The sequence below is a fragment of the Callospermophilus lateralis genome, chromosome 1, assembly GCF_048772815.1.
Source record: "Callospermophilus lateralis isolate mCalLat2 chromosome 1, mCalLat2.hap1, whole genome shotgun sequence".
Classification (NCBI taxonomy): domain Eukaryota; kingdom Metazoa; phylum Chordata; class Mammalia; order Rodentia; family Sciuridae; genus Callospermophilus; species Callospermophilus lateralis.
The window spans coordinates 84,185,066-84,208,485 of NC_135305.1; the positions used below are offsets into that span (position 1 = coordinate 84,185,066).

Here is a 23,420-nt window from a genome sequence, read left to right on the forward strand (position 1 = left end):
AAAAGAAACAGAAGCAAAAAAACTTATTTCCAAATGTCACATACTTGACTCCAGTGGAAAAAATAAACCCTTTACAATGAGGGGGAAAAAAACCACTATTCACTTTATGGAAGAAGAAAATAGTATAGAAAGTTTAAGCAAATATAATTGTAAATTCTTAACAGTTCTAACAAATGTGAAATTCATGAACTAGCATAACAAGAAAATATCCATAGTTGAAAAATACATACTTTAGAATTCCGTTTGTTCCAGAATAAGCTTCTACAGCATTGATACTGGTAGGCAACATTGTAATAATCCTGTCAGCCTTTTCAGCTACATCTGCTGGGGAAGACACTACCTTTAAAAAAAAATTGTGAAGGCACTTTATTAAATTAAAATGCAAGCAGTTTCTAAAACACAAGTATATTTTGTATATGTGCTTAAGTAACAGAACACAAAAATCAAATCTTGTTTACAAATGACAAAAATAAAAAGCTTATTGTCCAAAATAAGGAGTCCATTTTTTATCCATGAACAGATGCAGTTTCTGTGGAATCAAATCTACTGTTTGTTTTTAAAAATGTAAAGGGAGTAAATGGGAAAAGGGCAAAATTTTAAAAATATTTATTTTTTTACAATAGAGCTGGTAGCACTACTACAGGATACTAAGTAATCTGGTGGGCAACAAAATCAAAATTTTTGCTAAAAAAATTAGCAAAATCTCAATACAAACCATCACCATCCTCTACTTTCTATTTTCAAACTAACAAAAAAGAAAAAAAATCACTCCATTTCACAAAAGTCAGGACAGGACATGAACACTTCCTGCAATGACAGTGAGTACTACCAGGATGTGGGGAGTTATCAGAACTCATGGGGAAACTGTATGTACAAGAGACACAGGAATAGTTATCAGGGTACCCTCTCAATTCTCGTTTCTGCTTTAAAATGACCATAAACATACTACAGAGGAAAGATGCTCTGTATATGTATGTATGCAAGCATGCATACACACTCTCACTCACACTCTCCCCCTGCTCTCGGCTTTCTCTCTTTCTCACATGTACAGTTTGATACACATGGCCACACAGTTGGCAACCAAAGAGGTCAGGACAGACTGAGAATGTACTATTTGACTCAAATTCTCCTTTAATAGAAGTGGAGCCCATCACCCCAATTGTCACAAAACTTTCTCTAAAGTCTTTTGTTTTTCCATGTAAAAAAAGATGAAGGACTATCAATTGAAGACTTCTCTCCAGGATGACTTACACATGTAAAAACTGACACTATTCAATAAGCATCATGTATGGAGAAACTGACCTGTTTTCTATCAGAAAATGTGAAGTGACGAGAAAGCATCTTAGGAATGGGAATGTCTCTGCTTTTCATGTGGTAGAAGTTTATATAACATTTTCTTTTTATCTTTTATATGCATTTGATGAAAGTCAAAGAATGGAAAACCAAACACAGTATGTAATCTAAATATTATTATGAGCTAGAAATAATTACATTTCAATTTTTCTTAAAATATAAGCTTCTAAATCAAATTCTGGACAAAGCAATTTCAAAAACCATTCTTTAAGTTTTCAGACAATTAGTATCCTAGCAATTTGTGTATTAAGTCCAGAGAAGAAATGTAGACCACCTCATACTCTAAAACAAAACAAAGATATTCTCTCTCAATGTTGCGATCTAACAACAATGGAACATTTTAAAGTCTACAGTGAGGTACATTCAACATGTATATTTTGATGTGTAGCAGGGATAGGCCACAAAGAATTTTGAAAACTTAAAAAACTTTCCATGAAATTACAAAGAAATGTTAACATGAAAACTTTTCTTACACACAAACAAATACTGAGATTCAAAAAAAGAGGTAACCATTTCCTGGAAAACCATTCAAATTTACTCAAGAAAAATACAGCTCAGTAGTAACATGAAGAGATAAGAAATGGAAGTCATAGGAGTTGTAATTCTCTACTCCTAGACTCTCAAGAACATGGTTACTTGGAGAGCCCCATTTGTTCATCTCCATTTTAGTATAGTAAATACAATGCAAATGATAGCATATCTTTCAGTGGCCTTTCCTTCTATTGTAGATCCATCTCTAGATCTTTCAGAGATATCAGTAAGTCCTGAGGTCTAAGAGTCAATTTTAGGCTTCCTCGCAGGAATTGAGTTCTCTTCCTTTGAAAGAAATTCAATTTCATATAAATAACTCCTTGAGAGTCCCTAAAGGGCAGTAGCAATTAGCTTACAGATCTAAGGGTACTTCACACCTCCAAGCTTCTCATGCCCATGAACTGGCAGTGCCAATTCATCCAACTGCCAAGTGCATGGGGTGGCAAATCAGCCCCCTGCATCCCTAGCAGATGCTTGGGTTTCCAGAGCACTGCTAAACCCCTCAATTATATACTAAAGTAGTGTCAAAGCTCACAGGCCTGGAAAAAATACACGATAGTGAAAGCTGAAATGTCACCACTATAGTGGCCACAACTGCTCCGTGTCTCATGATGACATACACTGGTATATTATAATAACAGCCTTTAATTTGCATTACAAAGGCATGTTTATCAGACAGATAGACAAACACTCAAATAATCTTGCCATCAATGTGATGACTTCAAGACTGAAATAATTGACGAAATTTGGCCACAACTCAAAATCTAAGGGGAAAAAAAACAACCTCTTGCCAATCTGACACTAACCACAAAAGCCTTTAGGAGCTGAACTAATTAGAGTCCCTTCAATTACATTTGCTAATTGAGTGGATAAGCAAAGACAGCATGGATCAGAGAAAAGAACACTAATTTGGGGAAGCCAGAGAACCATGTTCAGTTGCAGCTCAGCCAAGAAGTCATGTGCTATTTTGCACAAATCACTTAACCTCTGGCTTCGGTTTCCCAATCAATCTATAATATAAAAACAGTAATTTGGGTTATCTTTAAGGGTTTCTATCTACAAAATAAAAAAGGAAACTTGGGCAGTAACATTAAATTTAGTAACATTAAATTCAAGGACATGTGTGGCCCCTGTAAGAAAGGGCTAATGGGGCTGGAACACCTGCAGGGACTCAATACAAATGGACAGCATTCACAGGACTCATGCTGTGCAGGTCTTCAATACCTCCACATCTGTGGACAATTCCTAGCCTGGCTGACTGAATCTTGGCTCTGCTATGACTGCCCAGGCTGTCCAGACAGATCTCCTGCTAATTACAACAGCCTCATTTTTATACCATTATGAATTAAGATGAGTCTACTTTTTTATTATCACAATTTTGACTATAGGAAATTGGTTTCCATGTATATCTCAATATCTACAGTAAGAATTCTTACAGCTAGTTTCTCTGGACTTTACCTTAATTAATCTGTCTGCCAGGATACCTCAATGGCAACTGTGTAATATAAAGAGTAAAAGACTGGATGGATTCAAGACAAAATATGCTTTGCTGAAGGCGGGGAAAGGAAAAGGACCAAGAGTAATCTGAAGGAAATGTACCTCTTTTTTACAAATCCACTGGAAGGAGACAACTGTTGCCTAGTTGCTTTCTATGAAGAGAAAAATCTTGCTCTCTTCTAGGCAAAAGTCAGGAAAGTCAAGCTCAGCATCGTTTCCAAATAAATGGGTAACAGAAACTTGCAAAGAAACAATATGAACATGACCTTGTTACACCTCTATTCCAGTGGTTTTTAATCTTTGGAAGTAGAAAAACACACTGTTACTTCAAAATTGTACTACATTTGACTGACAAAAACGTTTTGTGCCTGTATCTTGAAACACCTGGTCAACAATGATGGAGCCCACTCAGCAAGAGGCTTTTAAAGTTCTTATTTAACAAGATGTGAGTGGATGCCAGATTAGAGCCCAAGAGATTTACTTAACCAAACATGTTCAGCCTTCTGATCCAGGAACAACAAAATGGTTTCCAACTTTTTAAAGGGAAAACAAAAGAGGATCTAATTAAGCCTCGTTCAACCAGAAAACTCATACGAAAAAGATGCATACGTTGGGACTTTTGGCACATATCAGCATCTCCATGGAAAATCCTAGACAATGAAAATGAAGCACAAGTTGCATGCCCTTCATGCTAAGCCTTAAGTTCCAAAAAGAGACGAGCATCTTCTTATTATAAAAGTAGGAGAGAAGGGACAGTGCAGAATAGATCCATAAAAAGGGATGCTGTCAAATGATCATATAGTTTAATTTTAATTTTTATCATTGTTCTTTCATTTAAAAATATGTCTACAATTTTCTTCCAAAATACTTTGGACTTAGTGATTCAGCCAAGACAGTGGTTTGTAAGCCAAGACAGTGGTATAAAAGTGTGTTGAGAAACATGGTATAGATACAACAACCAGCACCACAGGAAGAGTAGCAGTGGCAGTAATAGCACTCTTCATGTGCCAGCTCCTCTAGGACTAAGAGGGAGTTATTGTTATTATCTCTATTTTATAAGATAAAGAAATTTAAGCAAAAGAGAGGTGAATAGTCTACTTGAAGCCACACAGATAGCACATAGCAGAACTGGGAGTTGGGTCCAGGCAATCTTAGGTTTTTAAAACACTACATTGACTATGTATTGATTTTTTTTATTTCTAATATATACAAGCCTAATGGTTATCATTAGTTACATTGTTATCAAAGGTGCTAAAAGTTGTGATGATGCATTGTAGGTCAAATCTAAATTTCCAACAGAAATAAGGATATAATAACAGGATACTAAATCAGGAAAGTCCAAATTTTTAATGGAAATGTCCACAAATAACAAATTTGATAAATTATAAATGCCTCATTAGGTTAACATTTGGAGACATAAATAAGCTAATTAGTCATGTAAAATACTGAACATGTCAAAATTTTTATTTCCTTATTAACCCATGATTTTTTTTTTTTTTTTTTTTTTTTTTGGCAGGGGGAGGGATGCAACCCAAGGCCTCACACATACTCGGCAAGGTCTCTACCACTGAATTACACTCCCAGACCCATATGGTACTTTTTATGAGGATCTTGAAAACTAGCTGATTGCTCTTTGAGTTAGATTCCTTGAGTTAAATATTTTACAACTTTTTCATCCCTGCTAATCTCTCACTGAAAGCACAGTGAACATCAGAAATCAACTTGGCAAGGTTTTGCAATTTGGAAGATGGGGGAGATACTTTGATTACTCTGGCTTTCACCTGATCAGCTTCACTTAATATTGTAACATTGGTGGAAGGGTGGGGCAAGGTGAATATCTAGCATTAAAATGTCTGAATCAACTAAAATTCACCCAGAATTCTTTAACCTTTAATCCCTTCAGGGCACTGTTTTACAAAACAGCAAGAAGTTTCGTGGTTTTCACATACATTTCTCATTCCAAGTCTTGTCGTTGCCTTATAGTGTAGAACGAAGTTCATTTTTTACTTTTATCCAACAATTTGAAAAATTAAACATAGCCACAAAATAATATTAGCATATTAATATATCTGAACTTATTCATTTGAATTATTGATCATTTGAATTACTATTACTTATTAAAGGGGTGTTACTAGAAAATCACACTCGTTCAAATGATACTGCCACCGTTCAAAATATTTTCTTAGTTGCCAACATAAATCATTTATCAATAAATAAATTTTATTTTCATTTTATTATGAAATAATAAAAAAAGAACCGGATACTTCCTCTCAGGCCCAAAACTTCTTCACTCTCTTTCTCACTTCATTCAAACACATTTTATTCTCCTACCCTCCACTACTGATACAATCAATACTCGAGTACAGACCCTTAAGACAACCAGAGATGGGAGGAAGATGAAATGTAGGTCAAGAGAATTCCATCTTCCAGGCTTCTGGGCTCAGTGTGAACCACACACAATACTTCCCACTGTGTACTGGGTGCAGAGGTCAGAGGGGCACACAAGAAGTAAAGGCAAGTCTTCATTCACTAATTTCAAAGGAACAGTTATCCAGAATCCATCTTCTTTCCTTACTCCCACTTACATATCACAAGGAATAAGAAAAAGAAAAACCTGGTCATTAAATCTATAATCTATTATTTGTATAGTTTTCCATGAGAAATGACTCTTAATAGTTTTTTTCCTCCTTAAAAACTGCTTTATTAGCATATTATAGTCAAATCAATTACAATTTTAATAGAAATTTCCTTGTAATATTAATTTGGCTTGCCTCCTGAGACATATCCAACACCTTGTCACTTTCAACTCAACCTGTTTTATTCACTACTGCACTAGGTGATCTGTTAGACAAATGGCAGGTACTCAAGTGATATCCGTTGACCTAAAGTAAAATATCTCACAAATGGAGACTAAAACTCCTCTTTTTGAAGAAATTGCTCCTTCAATCCCATTCTTATCTTGGATAAATTCTATGTATTCTGCTGTCTGACTAAATGTCAGGTCTTTAAGAGAACGCCCCCTATCTGCTTTCTCACCTAAGATAATGCACATTAAAAATATATATATATATGACATTTTACTTTTTTCTTTTTACCTATACAATTTGGAATCACATATTTGTGTGTTTCAATAATCTAAGACCAACTATTGATCCCCAAAGGCAAGGACTATGAATCATTCTGGGCTACAGTTCCAGTGCCTAGCACACAGAAAGTACTCAAGAAATATCTGTTAAGTTAATGACTTAATGAAGGTTATCACCTGGGATTTTGTTTGTTTGTTTTTCAGTTCTGGAAACTAAACCCAGGACCTTGTTCATATTAGACAAGAACTCTAAAGCTGAGCAATATTCCCAGCCCTGTCATCTGTTTTGCTACAGTAATCTATAGGAACTTTATAATCAGAGCAATAGAAAGTTAACTTTTCTTCATTAAGAAATGAGGAGAGGGGCTGGGGTTGTGGCTCAGTGGTAGAGCGCTCGCCTAGCATGTGCAAGGCACTGGGTTCAAGCCTCAGCACCACATAAAAATAAATAAATAAAATAAAGGTACTGTGTACAACTATACTAAAAAAAAAAAAGAAAGAAAGAAGTCAAGAGACTCTGACATGCCATCTGAATGGAGAGCATCAGAAGAGGAATAACAGATGTGTACAGTTGAAATGCATCTAAGGTCTTTTGTTTTTGTTATTTTATTTTATTTATTTATTTATTTATTTTGGTACCAAGGATTGAACCCAGAAGCACTTAACCACTGAGTCAGATCCTCAGCCCTTTTTAAATATTTTATTTAGAGAGAGGGTCTCTAAGTTGCTTGGGCCTCACTAAGTTGCTAAGGCTGGCTTTGAACTCACAATCCTCCTGCCTCAGCCTCCCAAATTGCCAGGATTACAGGTACACATCATCCCGTCCTATGCATCTAAGGATTACAGAAGCTAATTTCTGGCTAACACTGGTTGACTATGTAACAAACACGATTTTAAGTTCTTTGCACATATTGACTCATTTAATCCTCATAATATCTCCATGAAAAAGGTATGATTATTATCCTTATTTCACAAATGGGAAAACAGAGCTAGAGGTAATTTTAAAAAACTTTCCCATTTACACAGATTCTAAGTGGTGAAGAAAAATCCCAAACCCAGGCATTCTATAGATTCCCAACATTTGCTATATCAGTTTCCCTTGGCTGCCACAACAAATTACTATAAGCATGGTGGCTTGAAACAGAAATTTACTCTCTCACAGCTCAGAAGACCAAAGTCTGAAATCAAGGTGTCAGCAGGTCCTCACTACCTCCAAAGTCTCTAGGGGAGGGATCTTCTTTGCCTCTTCCAGCTTCAGGTGGCTCATGGAATAGCTCAGCTTGCAGTAGCATAACTCTAAAGTCCACTTCCATCTTCACATGGCATTCGTCTCTGGGTGTTTTTGTCTTCTTTCCTGTCTATTGGAAGGACACTTGTGACTGGTTTTAGAGCCCACCCTAAATCCAGGATGATCTCATCTCAAGATCCTTAATTTTTATCTTCAAATACCCTGTTTCCCAAAAAGTCACATTCATAGGTACCAGGAGTTAGGACTTGGATTTTTTTTTTTTAAGGTCATGCTGGGGATTGACCCAGGTCCTTACACAGACTAAACACATACTCTACCAATGAGCTATACCTCAAGACCTCAGTTTTTAAGTGACTTTATTGAGCCATAATTCACATACCATCCAGTTTGTCCATTTAAAATGTATAATTTGAAGCCTTTTGGTATAGTCACAGGTATGTGCTACCATCATCACAGTCAATTTCAGAACATTTTCAAGAAGAAACTCTATATCCATTAGCTATCACTCCTCTGTGTCCACCTCCACCTCATCCCCAGCACTAAGCAACAGGGTACTTTCTATCTCTATAGATTTTCTTATTCTAGACTTCTATATGAATGGACTTGTACAGAATCTGGTCCTTGAAACTGGCTTCTTTGATTTAGCATGTTTTCAGAGTTCTATATCGTAGCAAATATGAGTACTTCATTCCTTTTAATTATTGAATAATATTCCATCATATAGACATAATACATTTTGTTTAACCATTCATCTATTGCTGTACATTTGGGTTGCTGCTATCTTTTGGCTGTTATGAGTAATGCTTTTTTACAGAAGTTTCTGTGTGGATACAAGTTTTCACTTCTCTTGTGCATATACCTATGAGTAGAATTGCTAGGTCATATCATAACTCTAATTTACTTAGTTTTCTGAGGAACTCCTACTAAGTAGCTATACCATTTTACATTTTATGAGGGTTCTAATTTCTTCACATCCTCACCAAAACTTGCTGTTCTCTAATGTTTTTATTCTAGCCATCCTAGTATGCATACCTCGTGGTTTTGACTGCACTTCTCTGATGACTAATGATATTGAGAATCTTTTTGTGTCTTTACTAGCCATTTGTATAACTTCCTTGAAGAAACACTTCTTCAGATCTTTTGCCCATTTAATTACCTGCCTTTTATGTTTGGGTTATAAGACTTCTGTTACGGTTTATCTAAACCATTTGAAGAGTCCCCCAAAAGCTCATGTGTGAGAGACAATGCAAAAATTTTCAGGGGTGAAATGATTGGATTATAAAAGCTTGCTAGCCACAACTGAGAGTGGATTAACGGGGCAGTAACTATGGGTATGTAGGGTGCAGCTAGAGGAAATAGGTTATTGGGGGTGTGCTTTTAGAGTTTATATATTATCCTTGGTAAGCAGAGCTCTCTCTCCTTCCTGGTTGCCATGTCCTGAGCTGCTTTCCTCCATCGTGCCCTTTCACCTTGATGTTCTGCCTCTCCTTGGCTCCAGAGCTATGAATTGAATCAACCATAAACTGAATCTCTAAAACCATAAGCCAAGATAAACTTTTCCTCCTCTAAGTTGTTCTTTTCAGGTCTTTTGTTCATAGCAATGAAAAAGGCAACTAAAACAACTTCTTTATATATTCAAGATATAAGTCCCATATCAGATATAAATATTTATCAGATTCTGTGGATTGCCTTTTCACTTGCTTGATGGTGTTCTTTAGAGCACAAGTTTTTACTTTGATGTAGTCCAATTTATGTTTTTAATTTTATTGCTCATATTCTTGCTGTCAGATCTAAAAATTCTTTGCCAAATCCAAGATCATGAATAATTACTCCTGTGTCTTCTATTAAGATATACTTAACCTCTGTATACCCACTAAACAACCCATTATAATGGATAATTATTAATTAATTCCAACAAACTTCAAGAGTATAGAACCACACATTAAAGAGAGAATGGGACAGGGGATATATGATCAGTGACCTGAGACTACATATTCAAAAAGAAACTAGGCACTTTATTTTTCAGAAACCTAGTTTATAAATAGATAACAAGCTGCTTTATTTCAGAATCAAGGAAGATGCTCCAAAATATCTGATACATTAATTTCACTATTTAGTGACTATGCACCATGTAATTAAGAGCCAAAGCTCTAAAGTCAAAGACAAATCTTTGTTTAGATCCTGGCTCTTGCTATTCACCCACTGTATACCTTGGGATATTATTTAATTTCCCCACAAATGAGTTTCCTGATAATAAAATGATAAAATGAGATAAGATAAAATGTTACAAAGATAAAAATAGTTGGAAAAAGACCTGACACACAAGAGGTGCTCACTAAATATTAGAGTTTTTCCTTTCCCTTTTTATATGTAAATATCTCCTGTACTCACGGATAAGCCTTATTCTTAAAGTAGGCTTGCCTCATACCTACCTAAAATTAACAAAGAACAAGAATTTTTGTTGGGAAATGGAGATAAGGGGGTAACTTCGGAATATGAGATAATTCAGGCAGAGCATCAGAAATATCTGGAATCTAGGAAGAAGCAGAAAAGATTCACAAAGTAGTGACAATCATTTTAGTTATTCCATAGGTAAGGTCTAAAGGCTATAGGCATAAAAGGAAAAGTAACAGCAATAATAATAACTTAAAAGGCCATGAGCTTCTGCTTTGCCAGTCCAGGTATCTTTCCCTTTAGTTAAATTCTGAATTTAACTGAAGATATTTCCTCAGTTTAGAGACTGAGTAGCACTGCTACTCTTACAAATATATAAACCATTATAAAATGACAACACCACAGATGTATTATTTCTAAAAATAAAATCTCTCTCTTCAAAATAACTGCTAATTGATTCATCTCAGACTGAATAACAGCTTAAAATGTTTACCATATCTGAAGATGGCAAAAGGCCACTTTTCCAGATTTTCTAGCAAAATTATTGATCAAATCTTTCAAACAAGGTTACTAAGTTTCTAAGTTACTTCAGGTCATCTACAAGCCTATTGCACTAGGAGGACAGGGTCGGTTATCACAGACTACATGGGCGTAAGTAAGCTTCAACGTTACTGACAAGTTCCAAGATCACAGTGACATTCTCATAAAAGACTGCTGCCATTTCCAGACAGTTTACAACCATGGGAGGAAGAATATACAGGATGTCCAGTTATGCAAATGGCCTCTAAGTTACCTAAATCTGTCCTTTATCTGGGCATTGCATTTCACAGTATTTACTTTCAAGTCTATCATCCAGAAGTTGACTGTTAAATTTTGTTTTTATTTATTTATTTTTGGTAACAGGCATTGAACCAGGGATACTTGACCACTGAGCCACATCCCTAGCCCTTTTTTATATTTTATTTAGAGACAGAGTCTCACTAGGTTGATGAAAATGACTTTGAACTCACGATCCTCCTGCCTCAGCCGCCCAAGCCCTTGGGATTACAGGTGTGCACCACTGCACCCAGCTAAATTTTATTTTTCTCTCATCTTTTTCTATAGTTCTCAGGAGGTTTATAGATTTTTCCTAGTTCTGGGATCAAATTCTACCTTCCATTACCACTCTACAACTTGCCCCATATATAAAAAAATCAAAACTCTAAATTCAGATACTAACACATGGTCTCTTGTCATCTGAGTTACTAATAAAGTTCAATAAATCCAAACAATATACAAGACTTAACCAGCAGATGCTATCATTCAACATGATAAACTCCAATCTCCAAATTCTTGAAACACAAATGGTAGCCTCCTAAAACAATACTCTAGAGATCTTTTATAACTCAACTCTTCACTATAACACACAGTGTTTTTAGGTCATCTCCAGGTTTATAGCCAATAGCTAAAAGATATTCACAGAGTGCTATCATAAAGTGTTTACAAAATATATTCATATATATTCTCTCATTGGAGTTTCACAGTCTAATGACATAGGTTTTCATCATGCACATTTTACAAATGAGGAAACCATCAGAGGTAAGTAACTTGCCACCATTAAGACAGCATGTAACTATCTGATCCAGGACTCAAGAAAGTTTTGTATCTCTAAGACAATCTTGCCTGTCTTTCACTAACTTGGAAGGCTATTTCCATTAAATGAACTGCTTCAACAGCATAATCAGTAAAGTTACTACTTCGGGAAACTAGTAGGGCAAAACAAGATCCTCTGACCAAATTTGGGAAATGTTCCAGGTCACCTGTTAAAGGACAGATAGACCCTCTTCCCCCAAGTAGCTAATGGAAGTGCTCCTTTCTTGTATATCTGGATCCTGAAAAAATGTTAAATAGCTAATGAAATAAAGTTAACAATGAATTAGGTTTACAACTTCATTGGATATACTTCCAAGAAGATGTCACTTATTTGAATGTACATTCTGGTTTTTGGTTTGTGGTTTTATTTTAATACTTGGGATTAAACCCAGGGGTGCTTTACCACTGAGCTACATCCCCAGTTCTTTTTTTACTTTTTATTTTGAGACAGTTACTGAGGCTGGTCTTGAACATGCAATACTCCTGCCTCCACCTTGCAAGTTGCTGGATTACAGGTGTGAGCCACTGTACCTGGCATACATTCATTTTTAATTATCAAAATCTAAAGCAATATGCAAAAAAGACCTTACCTGTTCACCTGCCTCTTGAAACTCTTTGCATGCATCAGGGAATACATCATAAATAATGAGCGGATAACCATGTTTCATGAGGTTTTTTGCCATTGGATTCCCCATGTTGCCCAGTCCAATGAATCCAACTGGAGTCTTAGAAGCCATTGACCTAGAACACACTGATTTCAATATATTACTTTCAATAGGGGCAGATAACATTTTTCATTGTAAACATTCTTTCAGTATTTATAAGTCAGTTGCCATTTATGTTTACTATAAAAGAGACTTCTAAAAGAGTAGTTTAAAAATAATGACCTAACCCCATTTAAAGGTATCAACAATGTGCAAGCAAATTTTACTTGTAATTATTTAGTTCTCCATGAAACATTCATAAAGTTTAAGCAATCTTTTCTATTTTCTACCTCTATAACATCTTTTTGCCATTTTGAACAATAAATTTAAAAATGTTATCATTTGTAAATCTCCTCTTGTCAGTTACCCACAATGTAAAGCATTTTAGTTCCTTATATCTATATTATCTCCGGTAATGATATGGGTAAGGCTTACATCTAGGACAGATCTTAGGTTGGAAGTATAGCTTAGTGGTAAAACATATGCTTAACAAGCCAAGACCGTATGTTCAATAACTAAAATTTAAAAAGAAAAAAATCTTAATATAATGTTAAATCTAGGAGAATATATTTCAACCAAAGTTACTACTTTACAAAAGTGGTCCTAGGGGAAGGGAGGAGAAAGGAGGTGAGGTAAATGCTTCCATGGGCTTTAAATGGCAAAGGTAACAATATCAGGACCTGGGCTCAACAACTTTGCACCTTCAGAAAAGAGGGATTTTCAGAGGTGGCAAGAAAATGAAGGGAGGGAAGGAGGGTGGCAAGGGAAGACAAAGGGAGGGAAGGGGGGCTCTTTAACTATATTCAAGACTGGTTTTTGTTTCTCATAAAATTACATTGGGGGCACATTATTCAAAGTAAAGTTTTAGAGTAAAAAAAAGTTTTACCCTACCACAAAAATAACATTAGATACAATGTCTCAGTTTTTAGAACTCCACTCAACCAACACCACTCAACAAATATTCATTGCATATGAAGTACTGAGGAGCTCTGGAGCAGACAAAGCAAGGTGGGGTCCTTGCCCTGAAAAAGCTCCATCAAAGGAAGGAAGAAAGAGAAATAACTCCACTTGCCCTTTCATTTGCCAGTTTTCTTTTCATTTTTTTCTTTGAAAGACTCCAGTTTCAAAATTGTTTAGTACAACAACTAATCAGACACCCTCTCATGTTACAGATCCTCTCAAATTATTGATTCCTGCTCTTCCTTGAACTTAATCTGAATATGACATTTTTCTAAAAGTAAATTATTTGAAGCTCTAATGCTTAAGAAATAGGGGCCTTATTGGGTTAGAAGCATATTTAAATCATTTTAATTTGATTATTGTCTCTACCACTTTTATTAAATATGAGTGTCAAGTAAGATCAAGCAAGATCACCATTACTAGTGCTAAGTTTACATGCTGAGTAAAAACAGGATCCCTCTGCCTGATTTTCTGGCCACAGGGGTTCAATGACAAAGAAATGACACTTATCTAAAAATAAATTTTATTTTGAAATTAAACAGAATGAGAGGTATACATTATAAGAGGATTACTATTATTATTTTGTACCAGGGAATGAACCCAGGGGTGCTTAACCACTGAGCCATCCTAAGCCCTTTTTTATATTTTTATTTAGAGACAGGGTCTCAGTAGGTTGCTCAGTTCCTCACTAAGTTGCTGAGGCTGGCTTTGAACTCATGATCCTCCTACCTAAGCCTCCAGAATCGCTGGGATTGCAGGTGTAGACCACTGCACTTGGCTTGTAAAAGGATTCTGATGCTCATAAGCACACTGACAAAAATGGCCTGAGAGAAAATTTAGTCCTATTGTTCCAGACTATCGTGTTAAGGTTGGAAAGGTATAATTAAAAAAAAAATTCTATTCTATTTGATAATTTTTACATTTTTTAATATTTATTTTTCAATTTTAGGTGGACACAATATTTTCATTTTATATTTATGTGGTATTGAGGATCAAACCAGTGCCTCATGCATACTGAGCACAGTACCAATGAGCCACAACCCCAGCCCCTGGAAAGGTATAATTTAAAAATCTAGGGCTGGGGATGTGGCTCAGTGGTACAGCGCTTGCCTTGGCAAGTGTGAGGCACTGGGTTCAATTCTCAGCACCACATATAAATAAAGTCCATTGACAACTAAAAAAAAAAAAAAAATCTAAAAACATTAGAAACTAAGAAGACTATATTTTAAAGGCCATTAATTTAGCAGGCAACTATGTCTTGAATTCAGACTATGTCACTATGACAAGTACAAATCGTAAATCATTCCCATACTCAACAAATATTAAGCAACTATGCACATGTCCCACGCCAGATGACATGGAAGACACTAATGAAACACAGTTCTTGCCTTCAACAGTCTTAAAATCCAAGATGATGTACACTATGCAATCTAATACTAATATAAGACAGTTGGGATAAAATATTGTTTAAAAATACTACTAAAAGAGAAGGAAAATTCAAGATCTGGGAAACTTGAAGAAGGAAGCATTTGACCTGGGTATTCTAGAATAGGTAATATTTCAAATAGGGAAAACAGAAAGGAAGTAAATGTCAGAGAAAAAGAACATGAGCATATGCAAGGAACTAGGAAAGCCAGAAGTGAATGATAACAAAAATCATTAATGTTTATTGCAAATTTACTACATGCCAGACACTGAAAACTTTATAGATAACATTGTCATTATACACTATCATCTTTCAGTAAATTTATTAAGTTATAACATCAATATTCAAATGAGGTCAGTATGACTAGATTCTTCAGTTGTATGACACTGTCCTCCATTCTTCCTATGGCATTCCCAAAGAAATGAAACAGCAGATTTAAATTAGAAGAAATAATGTGACCATAATATGGAAGACTAAAGCATGCTAAACAATGTGACTGCATTTTGGAGGCAACAGATAGTTATTGAAGGGTGGGATAAAGAAATGATATGATCACACTTATGCTTTAGAAAGAGAAATGAGGCAGCATTATACAATAGATGAACTGAAGGAAAGAGTCTGAATTCAAGAAGACCAATATAAAAGTAATAGCAATCCTCTAGATCTTAGTTCAGGCTGCTACAACAAATATTCAGCCTGTTGTGGCTTAAACAATAGTTCTGAAGGAAAGTCCAAAATGAAGGTAAGAAAGATGCCATAGGGCTGGGGATGTGGATCAAGCGGTAGGGCGCTCACCTGGCATGCGTGCGGCCCGGGTTCAATCCTCAGCACCACATACAAATAAAGATGTTGTGTCTGCCGAAAACTAAAAAATAAATATTAAAAATTCTCTCTCTCTCTCCCTCTTTAAAAAAAAGAAAGAAGAAAGATACCAGAACAAGTGTCTTGGTTTGCAAATGGCCATTCTCTCTTTGTATTCTCACAAGGCAGAAAAAGAAAGGACATGAGCTCATGTCTCTGATTATATAAGCTCTAATTTTATGACATAATTCCCTCCCAAAGGTCCCACCCTTCAAATCCATCATCTTAAAGGTATGAATTCCAATCTATGAATCTTGAAGATATACAAACATTCTGTCCATAAAAGACAATCAACAGGTAGTAACTATGGGGAAAGACAAATAGGAAAAATTATTCAAAGACAGACCTAAAAAAAAAGTAACAAATTGGATTAAGGGGTGAAACAAGGCAAAGACCAAAAATGACACTAAAAGAATAGTAGTATCAATACCCTAAGTAGAGAAATAGAAAAGGAGAGTTGGCTTAGTTTTAAATAGGGTAACTATGAGCTGTCCGTGAGGTCAAAGATGTCCAGCAAACTTAGAAACATTATAACCAAGGCTGCAGGGACAGGACAAGAAAAGTTCCCATAGTAAGGATGAGAAAAGAGAGAGACAGACAGAGACAAAGAGAGGGAGAGATCTGTTGACCATCTATTTCAAAATTAGAGTTGAAATTGTGAGAGTCAGCAAACAAGAACAAAGAGGCTGAAGCCCAAAGGTTGAACTTCTTTGAAGTTCAGGGAATAAGTACACTTAGAAGTCAAAAAGATAAAACCAACCCTGAAAATGACACAGACGTTAGAATTAAAAATTATTATAACTGTGGTCCAAACATTTCAAAAGTAGAGATATGGAAGATAGTTTTAAAAATCCAAATGTAAATTAATTGAGATGAAATCTACAATGTGTAAGATGAAAATTACACTGGAAGATTAGCAGCAGAATAGATACTGTGGAAGAAAAGATCAATAACTTCACTGGCATAGCAAAAGAAACTACCCAAAGCAAAACAGAGAAAAAAATAATTCTAAAAATGAGAAGAGCATTAATGAGCTGAGACAGTTTAACCAGCCAAATGCATATGCAATGGGAGTCCTCAAAATAGAAAAGTGAAGAAAGAAAACTATGGGAAGAACTAATGGCATTATGGGAAGACCCACTGGCCAAAACTCTTCCAAATTTGTTAAAAACTATAAACTCCATGCCTCCAAGAAGCTTAATGAATCCCAATACAACAAATAAGAAAACTATGCCAAGACACATCAGAATCAAAATGCTAAAAGCAGCCAGAGGGAAAGAATGGAAGCAGATTTCTTATCAGAAATATACAACTGGAGCAACATCTTTAAAATATTGAGGGGGAAAAAACTGTCAAGCTAGAAATCTGAAACCAGTAAAAATACACAAATATTCTTATTTATATATACAAAGATGCACAAGGAAATTTAAGGCAGTGGTACCAGATGCATTCACTATCTCGACTGTGATGATGGTTTCTCAGGTACCTAGACATCAAACTTACCAAATTGTAGAGTTTAAATAGATGTGGTTTATTGTACATCAACTACATTGCAAATAGCTGTTTTTAAAACATCAACATCATCCACTTAGAACATTATAAAAACAAACATTAGAGTTCTCAATTTTAAGTAATATAAAGAAAGTAATATATCAATCAAATGTGATGTATGAAACCTGAGTAAATCCTGATTTGGAAAAAAACTATAAAAGACATTCATAAGAAGGAAAGAGTCAAATAGTAAATTATTTTTAGCTTTGCAAGCCATAAGGCTTGTGTCACAACTGTACCACTCATCCATTCTAGTTTGAAAGCAGCTATAGGCAATACAAATATAATTGGGTGTGCCTGTGTTCTGATACAACTTTATTTATAAAACTTTATTTAAAAGTTTTATAAACTATTTATAAAAACTGGTTATTATACACTAAATTCTGAATAACAAATATATAGTTTATTGTAGAACTGTTTGTTATAATAGAAAACCCACAAATAATTAAATAACTGCAAATAGGCCACTTAATTCATAATATGCATTAAAAGGATACTTGATAATTTATATTAAATGCAATGTAAATTATACCAATATTTAAAAGAATATGATATATCTATCTAAAAGCATAGGGAAAATCTCCAAGACAAGTTATTGAGTGGGGGGGGGGGAGGCAAGATGCAAAACTTTATAAATAATATGTAGTGTTCTTATTTTTCTGGTTTTCTATATAGATATATAATAATTGGCAGTTACACCTGGAGAGTTAGAGTAATGGATCAGATTTGAAGAAAAGATTCTTACTTTTTATATCCTTTTGAGTTTTTATCACATATACATAACTTTTATAACTACTTTCCCAAGAAAATGAACTGGCACACAATGAGTGCTGAATAAGCAGTATGTGAATAAATAACTACTAACCAGAAAGGTTTCATCAAAGTGTTTATGGGGATAAAAGCCAGTCCTATCACAATTACAGAGAAACTAAGGTGACAAAGTGGATCCAGCAAAGGTAAACCATTGCAGCAACCATTACATATTGCAGGTTGACTCCCAAGTTCAGGGTCAGGTTCCAAACTGCCTAAACCAGTACATGGTAATGCCATTTCTGCCAAATATCTGGTTCAGGGGCTGCCAGCCCTAAGTCAAAGCTGTGGGAAATCTGAAAATGTAACAATAAATGAACAAGACAAAGCATTGCATTTAATCAGCAAACTTCTGTGACTCTCCATATCACTACCGAGGTGGCAGCCAGAGGGAAGGCACAAACCAAAGGCAATGGATATTACCCAGAACTAAAGCAGAAGACTGATAAAAATATTAGGATACTATCAAAGGCATCAGTGAAACTGCTAATTATAAATAAGTTTGAGGTTGGATATAAATCTAGAAAGGTACTTAATGAAATAAGACGAGAAAGTATGTCCATGTATTAGAGGGTGACAAGGAGGAGTCAAAGACAAAGTGTAATAGTGATGCTGGTTGGTTAACAGAATGAGAATCATAGAGTTAAATCAATCAGATGACTAGTTCTTGTGTAATCCTACCAAGAAAAATTCTGCCAAATTCTGTGATAAGTCCTAGAAGAACTGAAGTAGAATGCTGATGTTGCTGAGGTTGAGGCCATCAAGAACAATAAGGCCCATGTTGATGAGCCAACATGAACACCAATGAAGATGATGCTTTCAATGATAGACTCAGTTATCTTTATTTCATCTTGGCTTATGACAAAAGTTAGAGAAAGGGTGGTAATATAACAAGCTGAGCTGATATCAAAAGAGAAGTTGTTTATTGATGGTGATAATATTTAAAATCAACAAGATTGTCTACTGTCGATCAACAAGAGCACCTACATGAGAAAATGATTATAAAGGTTACTTGAGATAATGTATGTAAAACATTAAGCAACATTTAGCACACAATAGTCAATAAATATTAGTTCCTTTTATTAACAATAATCATGAAGTAGCACTATGGGACAAGTCCTATGCCAAATGCCCCTTTTTGCCTGCCCAGTGGGTTAGAAGAAAGAAACAAGAGAGAATAAAGAACATATAGATGCATTTAGGAAATGAACCATATATGGGAAAAGACAACATTTAGCGAAAATTAAGCAAGAGAAGGAGTGTTTGGCAAATAAAGAAGAATTTGCTCCCAAAAGGGCAGAAATCCAAAGGAATATAATGGCATTATGATTACCCTAAAAATTTTCAAACCTAAAGAATACAACTTCCTTTAAGTAAGTCCTGACAGTAGTATGTGGAAATAGCAAAGTCAGACTGCAGATATATAAAGCTGGAGTGAAAAAAAAAAATCAGACAACATAATAAAAAGGTGATATTCATTGATTAACTGGTAAACTAGCTAGAAAATTTGGCAACATTAGTTTCTAAATTTAAAGATGCAAGTTTACAGATTTTGATCTCTCAAATGTAACATGATCCAAAGTTATCCATTTCTTGGTAGTCTAAAATGCCAACAAAAATCATCTAAATTTCAAAATTAAGGTGTGGTATTAACTGATAACTTTTATGTTTTTTTAATAATAAATTATATGGATCCTTAGAACATTGCCATCCATATGTTATAAACATGTAACATACTATGAAGGTAAATAGCCTACAAAATTCAGAATACTAAATAATGTTACTATTTTTTAAAGTATTTTTTTAGTTGTAGATGGGGCACAATATCTTTATTTATTGGTTTATATGTGGTGCTGAGGATCAAACCCAGTGCCTCACACATGCAACACAAGAGGTCTACCACTGAGCTATAGCCCCAGCCCTAAATAATGTTACTATTTAATCATGGTTCTTTTTAGTAATGTCCCTAAACTCCAAATCTACATGTGAAGTTTTTTTCTATCCTTTAAGATTTGAACCTCAAAAGAGTTAACTGTTTTGTAGTAAACTAAAATCAACATGAGTGTTTAAAACAATTCCACAGAATAAAAAACAATTGCTGATCCGTTTTAAACATTTCATCACAAAAGAACTATGTTAAAGTTTTTCATAAATCTATATTCTTACAACAACTTTGTGCCAAAAAACCTAAAGATCATATGCCAAAGTAGTCTAACCAGCATTGTGAGGTAGGTCCTTCCAATTTATAAAAGCAAGTATTATAGTCTTAGGCCTCAGATTCTTCTACCAGGAATTGTAAGAACCTTCACAACTCTTAAGAGTTCTTTCAAATACCATTAGAACATCTTGTAAAAATCACTAAACAGCAAATACATCTTACTCATCTAATGAAATATGAAAGACTTGTGAGTTTCCTCTCTTGGAGGGCAGGAGATGGGGGGCTATTGAGGTCCAAACAAGGTCTAGTGCATGCTAGATAAGTGCTCTACTGCTGAGCTACAACCCCAACCCCATTAGTAAGGCTTTGTTAATCCTGAATATGATCATACTAAACAGTGCATCGTTAAAACTCAATTTTACAGAAACACAAGGGCAGTATCCCCACAAATCAACATTTTTTCAATATAAGAGGAGCCCTGGTGTCCTGGAAAATGCAGGTACTAAGAAGAATCAAGGACTACTTTTTAGATCCTGCTGGGGAGATCCTAATTTATTTATCCAAAAAGGGTCTCAGGTTCCTCAGGGGAAAAATGAAGGACTGAATTAGTTTCCTGTGGATCTTCATGTAGCTCTCAAAACTGCCTCTTCTTAAGTCCCTGGTTAGTGTTCAAAACTTCTAACTGTATGGGGGAAGGATTCTGGAAAGGTTCAATTTGGCTGGACGTTTTGAAACTACAATTTTGAGGACGTTCAAAGTGTTTGGGTTAATAATTTGTCAGAAGTGACTCTTCCACGCAGCAGTTACAGAAAAGAGGTAAATCCACCCCGCTAGTCAAGGGTGACAAACTTTGCTGGAATGCTGGGATGTTATTCATCCATCTCTCCCAATTAAGGTGGTTAAACACAAACTGTTGTGGGCCCGAGTGTTTTCACTGACTGTGCAACCTGGGACGTCAGGATGGGCAGGGGTCGTCGGGGTGAATGCGGGGTCGCCCCTACTGCTTGGGCCTCCAAATGTCCTCGGAGCCCAAACTCCAAAGAAGCAGGTCCTGGGCCCAAATACTCCTCCCTTCACCCCAAGTCCTTGCCCACCCCTTCCTAAGTTCTGAACCCCGCACATCTGGAGCCGGGTGAGGGGACTGCGGCAGAAGAGACAGAACTACAGGCAGGAGGGGTGGCCGCAGTGGAGGCCAGGCCTTTGGAACAAGTTAAATTTTTGTTTTTTAAACCCCAACCCAACCGCAGCAACCTTGGGTGAAAAGACCTCTTCAGCCCTCTGGTCGCCTGTAGCCGGCGGCCAGACAAGAACCTGGGGAAGAGGCGCGAGGTCCTTACCCGCTGCAAGGCTGGCTGCTGCCGGCCGCTGCCTGTGGCTCCAGTACCGGAGGCCGGAGGTGGCTCCTCGGAGCCGCAAGGAAGCTGCCATGCTGCCCCCGCCCCGCCTCCCCGCGGTGACCTCCACCGCCTCCCAGCTAGCCCAGACTTCGAGAATGCGCGAATGCGCAACCCCGCGGGCGGGCTGGCGCGATCTCGGCGTGGGGCCGCTCGCGCATGCGCTTTCACTGATCTGGAAGTGCGTCCTCCCGCAAGGGAGGAGCGTGGCGCGGAGAGGTGAGGCCCGGGATCGGGGGCGGAGACTGTCAACTCCCTTATAGACAGGGAGTGGACCAATAGGAACTCCCAGATACCCCCACACCCGCCCCGCGCCCTGGCCCCTCCCTCAGGCTCCTTCTACGTTTTCAGCCTGCGAGCTTGAGTCTCCTTGTTTACTAAGACGTGGAGGCTGTGTGGGAGGAGGTGTCTGTCGCTCACTCCCGCCTCCTCAGAGCACCTGCACCCAGAAACCCTCCTTCCAAGAGCTGTAGCTATGCGTTTCTACGTTGCAGGCAAGGACAAACTTTGTCTCGCAGCAGCTGCAAAAATTTTTAGGCAAGAGATGAAATTTCCAGCCTTTCTAAGTATGGATCTTATAATTTAGCGTTTGTATTTTTAGTGCCTATTGAAAAACAATGAGCAATCTACCGTGGAGCTGGGGCTGGGGCTTAGCGGCAGGGCGCTTGCCTGATGTGCGTGAGGCACTGGGTTCGATCCTCAGTACCACGTAAAAATAAACAAATAAAATAAGGACATTCTGTCCATATACAACTGCAAAAAAAATTTTTTTAAAGAAATCTACTGTGTATGTAATAATTCCGAAATTGATTTAATGTTGTATAACCCGATAATTTCTCAGTAAATTTGAAAAATAGGAAACCAATTTGATGATTGTTCTTTCTAGAAGCAGAATTTCCAGGAACTTGCTCTTTCTATTGCAAGACATATTTCTTTAATATTTGAAAATTTCACGCCCTGCCTCAATTTGGTAAGCAAAATGTAAAGGTAAATTAAAATCGAGAAAATAGTCTATATGAATGCATGTTACGTGTTAGAGAAACAGACATCTATTCTTTATTCTTTGGGTGCTTGGTGTGCATAAGAAACTCGGGGATTCATATCTTCACCAAAGGTTTGGGAGCCACAAGACTTGTAGTTTTGGGAGAAAGGTAGTAAAAAAAGAGAAGAGAGTGAGATGTAGCTTGGGCAATAGGAATCCCGAAGTTGTCCATCCCACCCCCACTCCCAAATTTATTTTTTATTCTTTTGCCTAGGGTTGTATTCATTCTAACCTACGTAGCAGAAATAAGGAATTTGACTTGGATTGTCTTTTTTTTTTTTTTTTTTTTTTTTTTTTAACTTTGCCCAGTTACCCATGGAGCTAGAAACTGCTAAAGGGAAAGCAAATAATTGGATAACTTCCAAGCACAGCTTTTCATGTTTCTGGGCATGTTTCCAGGGCAAGGACCCATCTGTAACTAGTAGAAAAACAATTCCCTTCATTGTGACACTCTGCCACAACCTTCTACCCTATACCTACTGAAAAGAAGGAAGGAATGATGGGGAGAAAGATAGGAAAAACGCATTTTAACTATCAGACACTCTCCAAGATTTGGGACCCCACCACTAAAAGGACTGTTAATTAATTTCAGGAGCATTTCATTTCTCTCTTATTGGGTTCTTTAGAGTTTAGCTGGAATGGACCTGCAATCAATAAATGTAGCCTTGCAGTTTTCTACATTTACTTGCTGAAGTGCAATAACCTACCAACTTTGTCAACCCAAAGAGAGCTGTTTACAGCACAAAGCAACACATCACTCATCTCTCCAGTTC

General features: G+C 36.5%; 1 protein-coding gene across 1 annotated transcript in view; it reads right to left on the reverse strand.

Moving 5' to 3' along the window:
• The window catches only part of Hibadh (3-hydroxyisobutyrate dehydrogenase), a 102,760-nt gene extending 81,068 nt beyond the window's left edge, over nt 1–21,692 (reverse strand). Inside the window, exons 1-3 of the mRNA XM_076835800.2 lie at nt 21,549–21,692; nt 12,332–12,492; nt 231–340 (exon numbers count right to left, since the gene is read on the reverse strand). Coding sequence (XP_076691915.1) covers nt 231–340; nt 12,332–12,492; nt 21,549–21,639 — 362 coding nt within the window. The 5' untranslated portion in view covers nt 21,640–21,692. The remainder of the gene's footprint in view (nt 1–230; nt 341–12,331; nt 12,493–21,548) is intronic.
• Nucleotides 21,693–23,420: the final 1,728 nt, after the last annotated feature.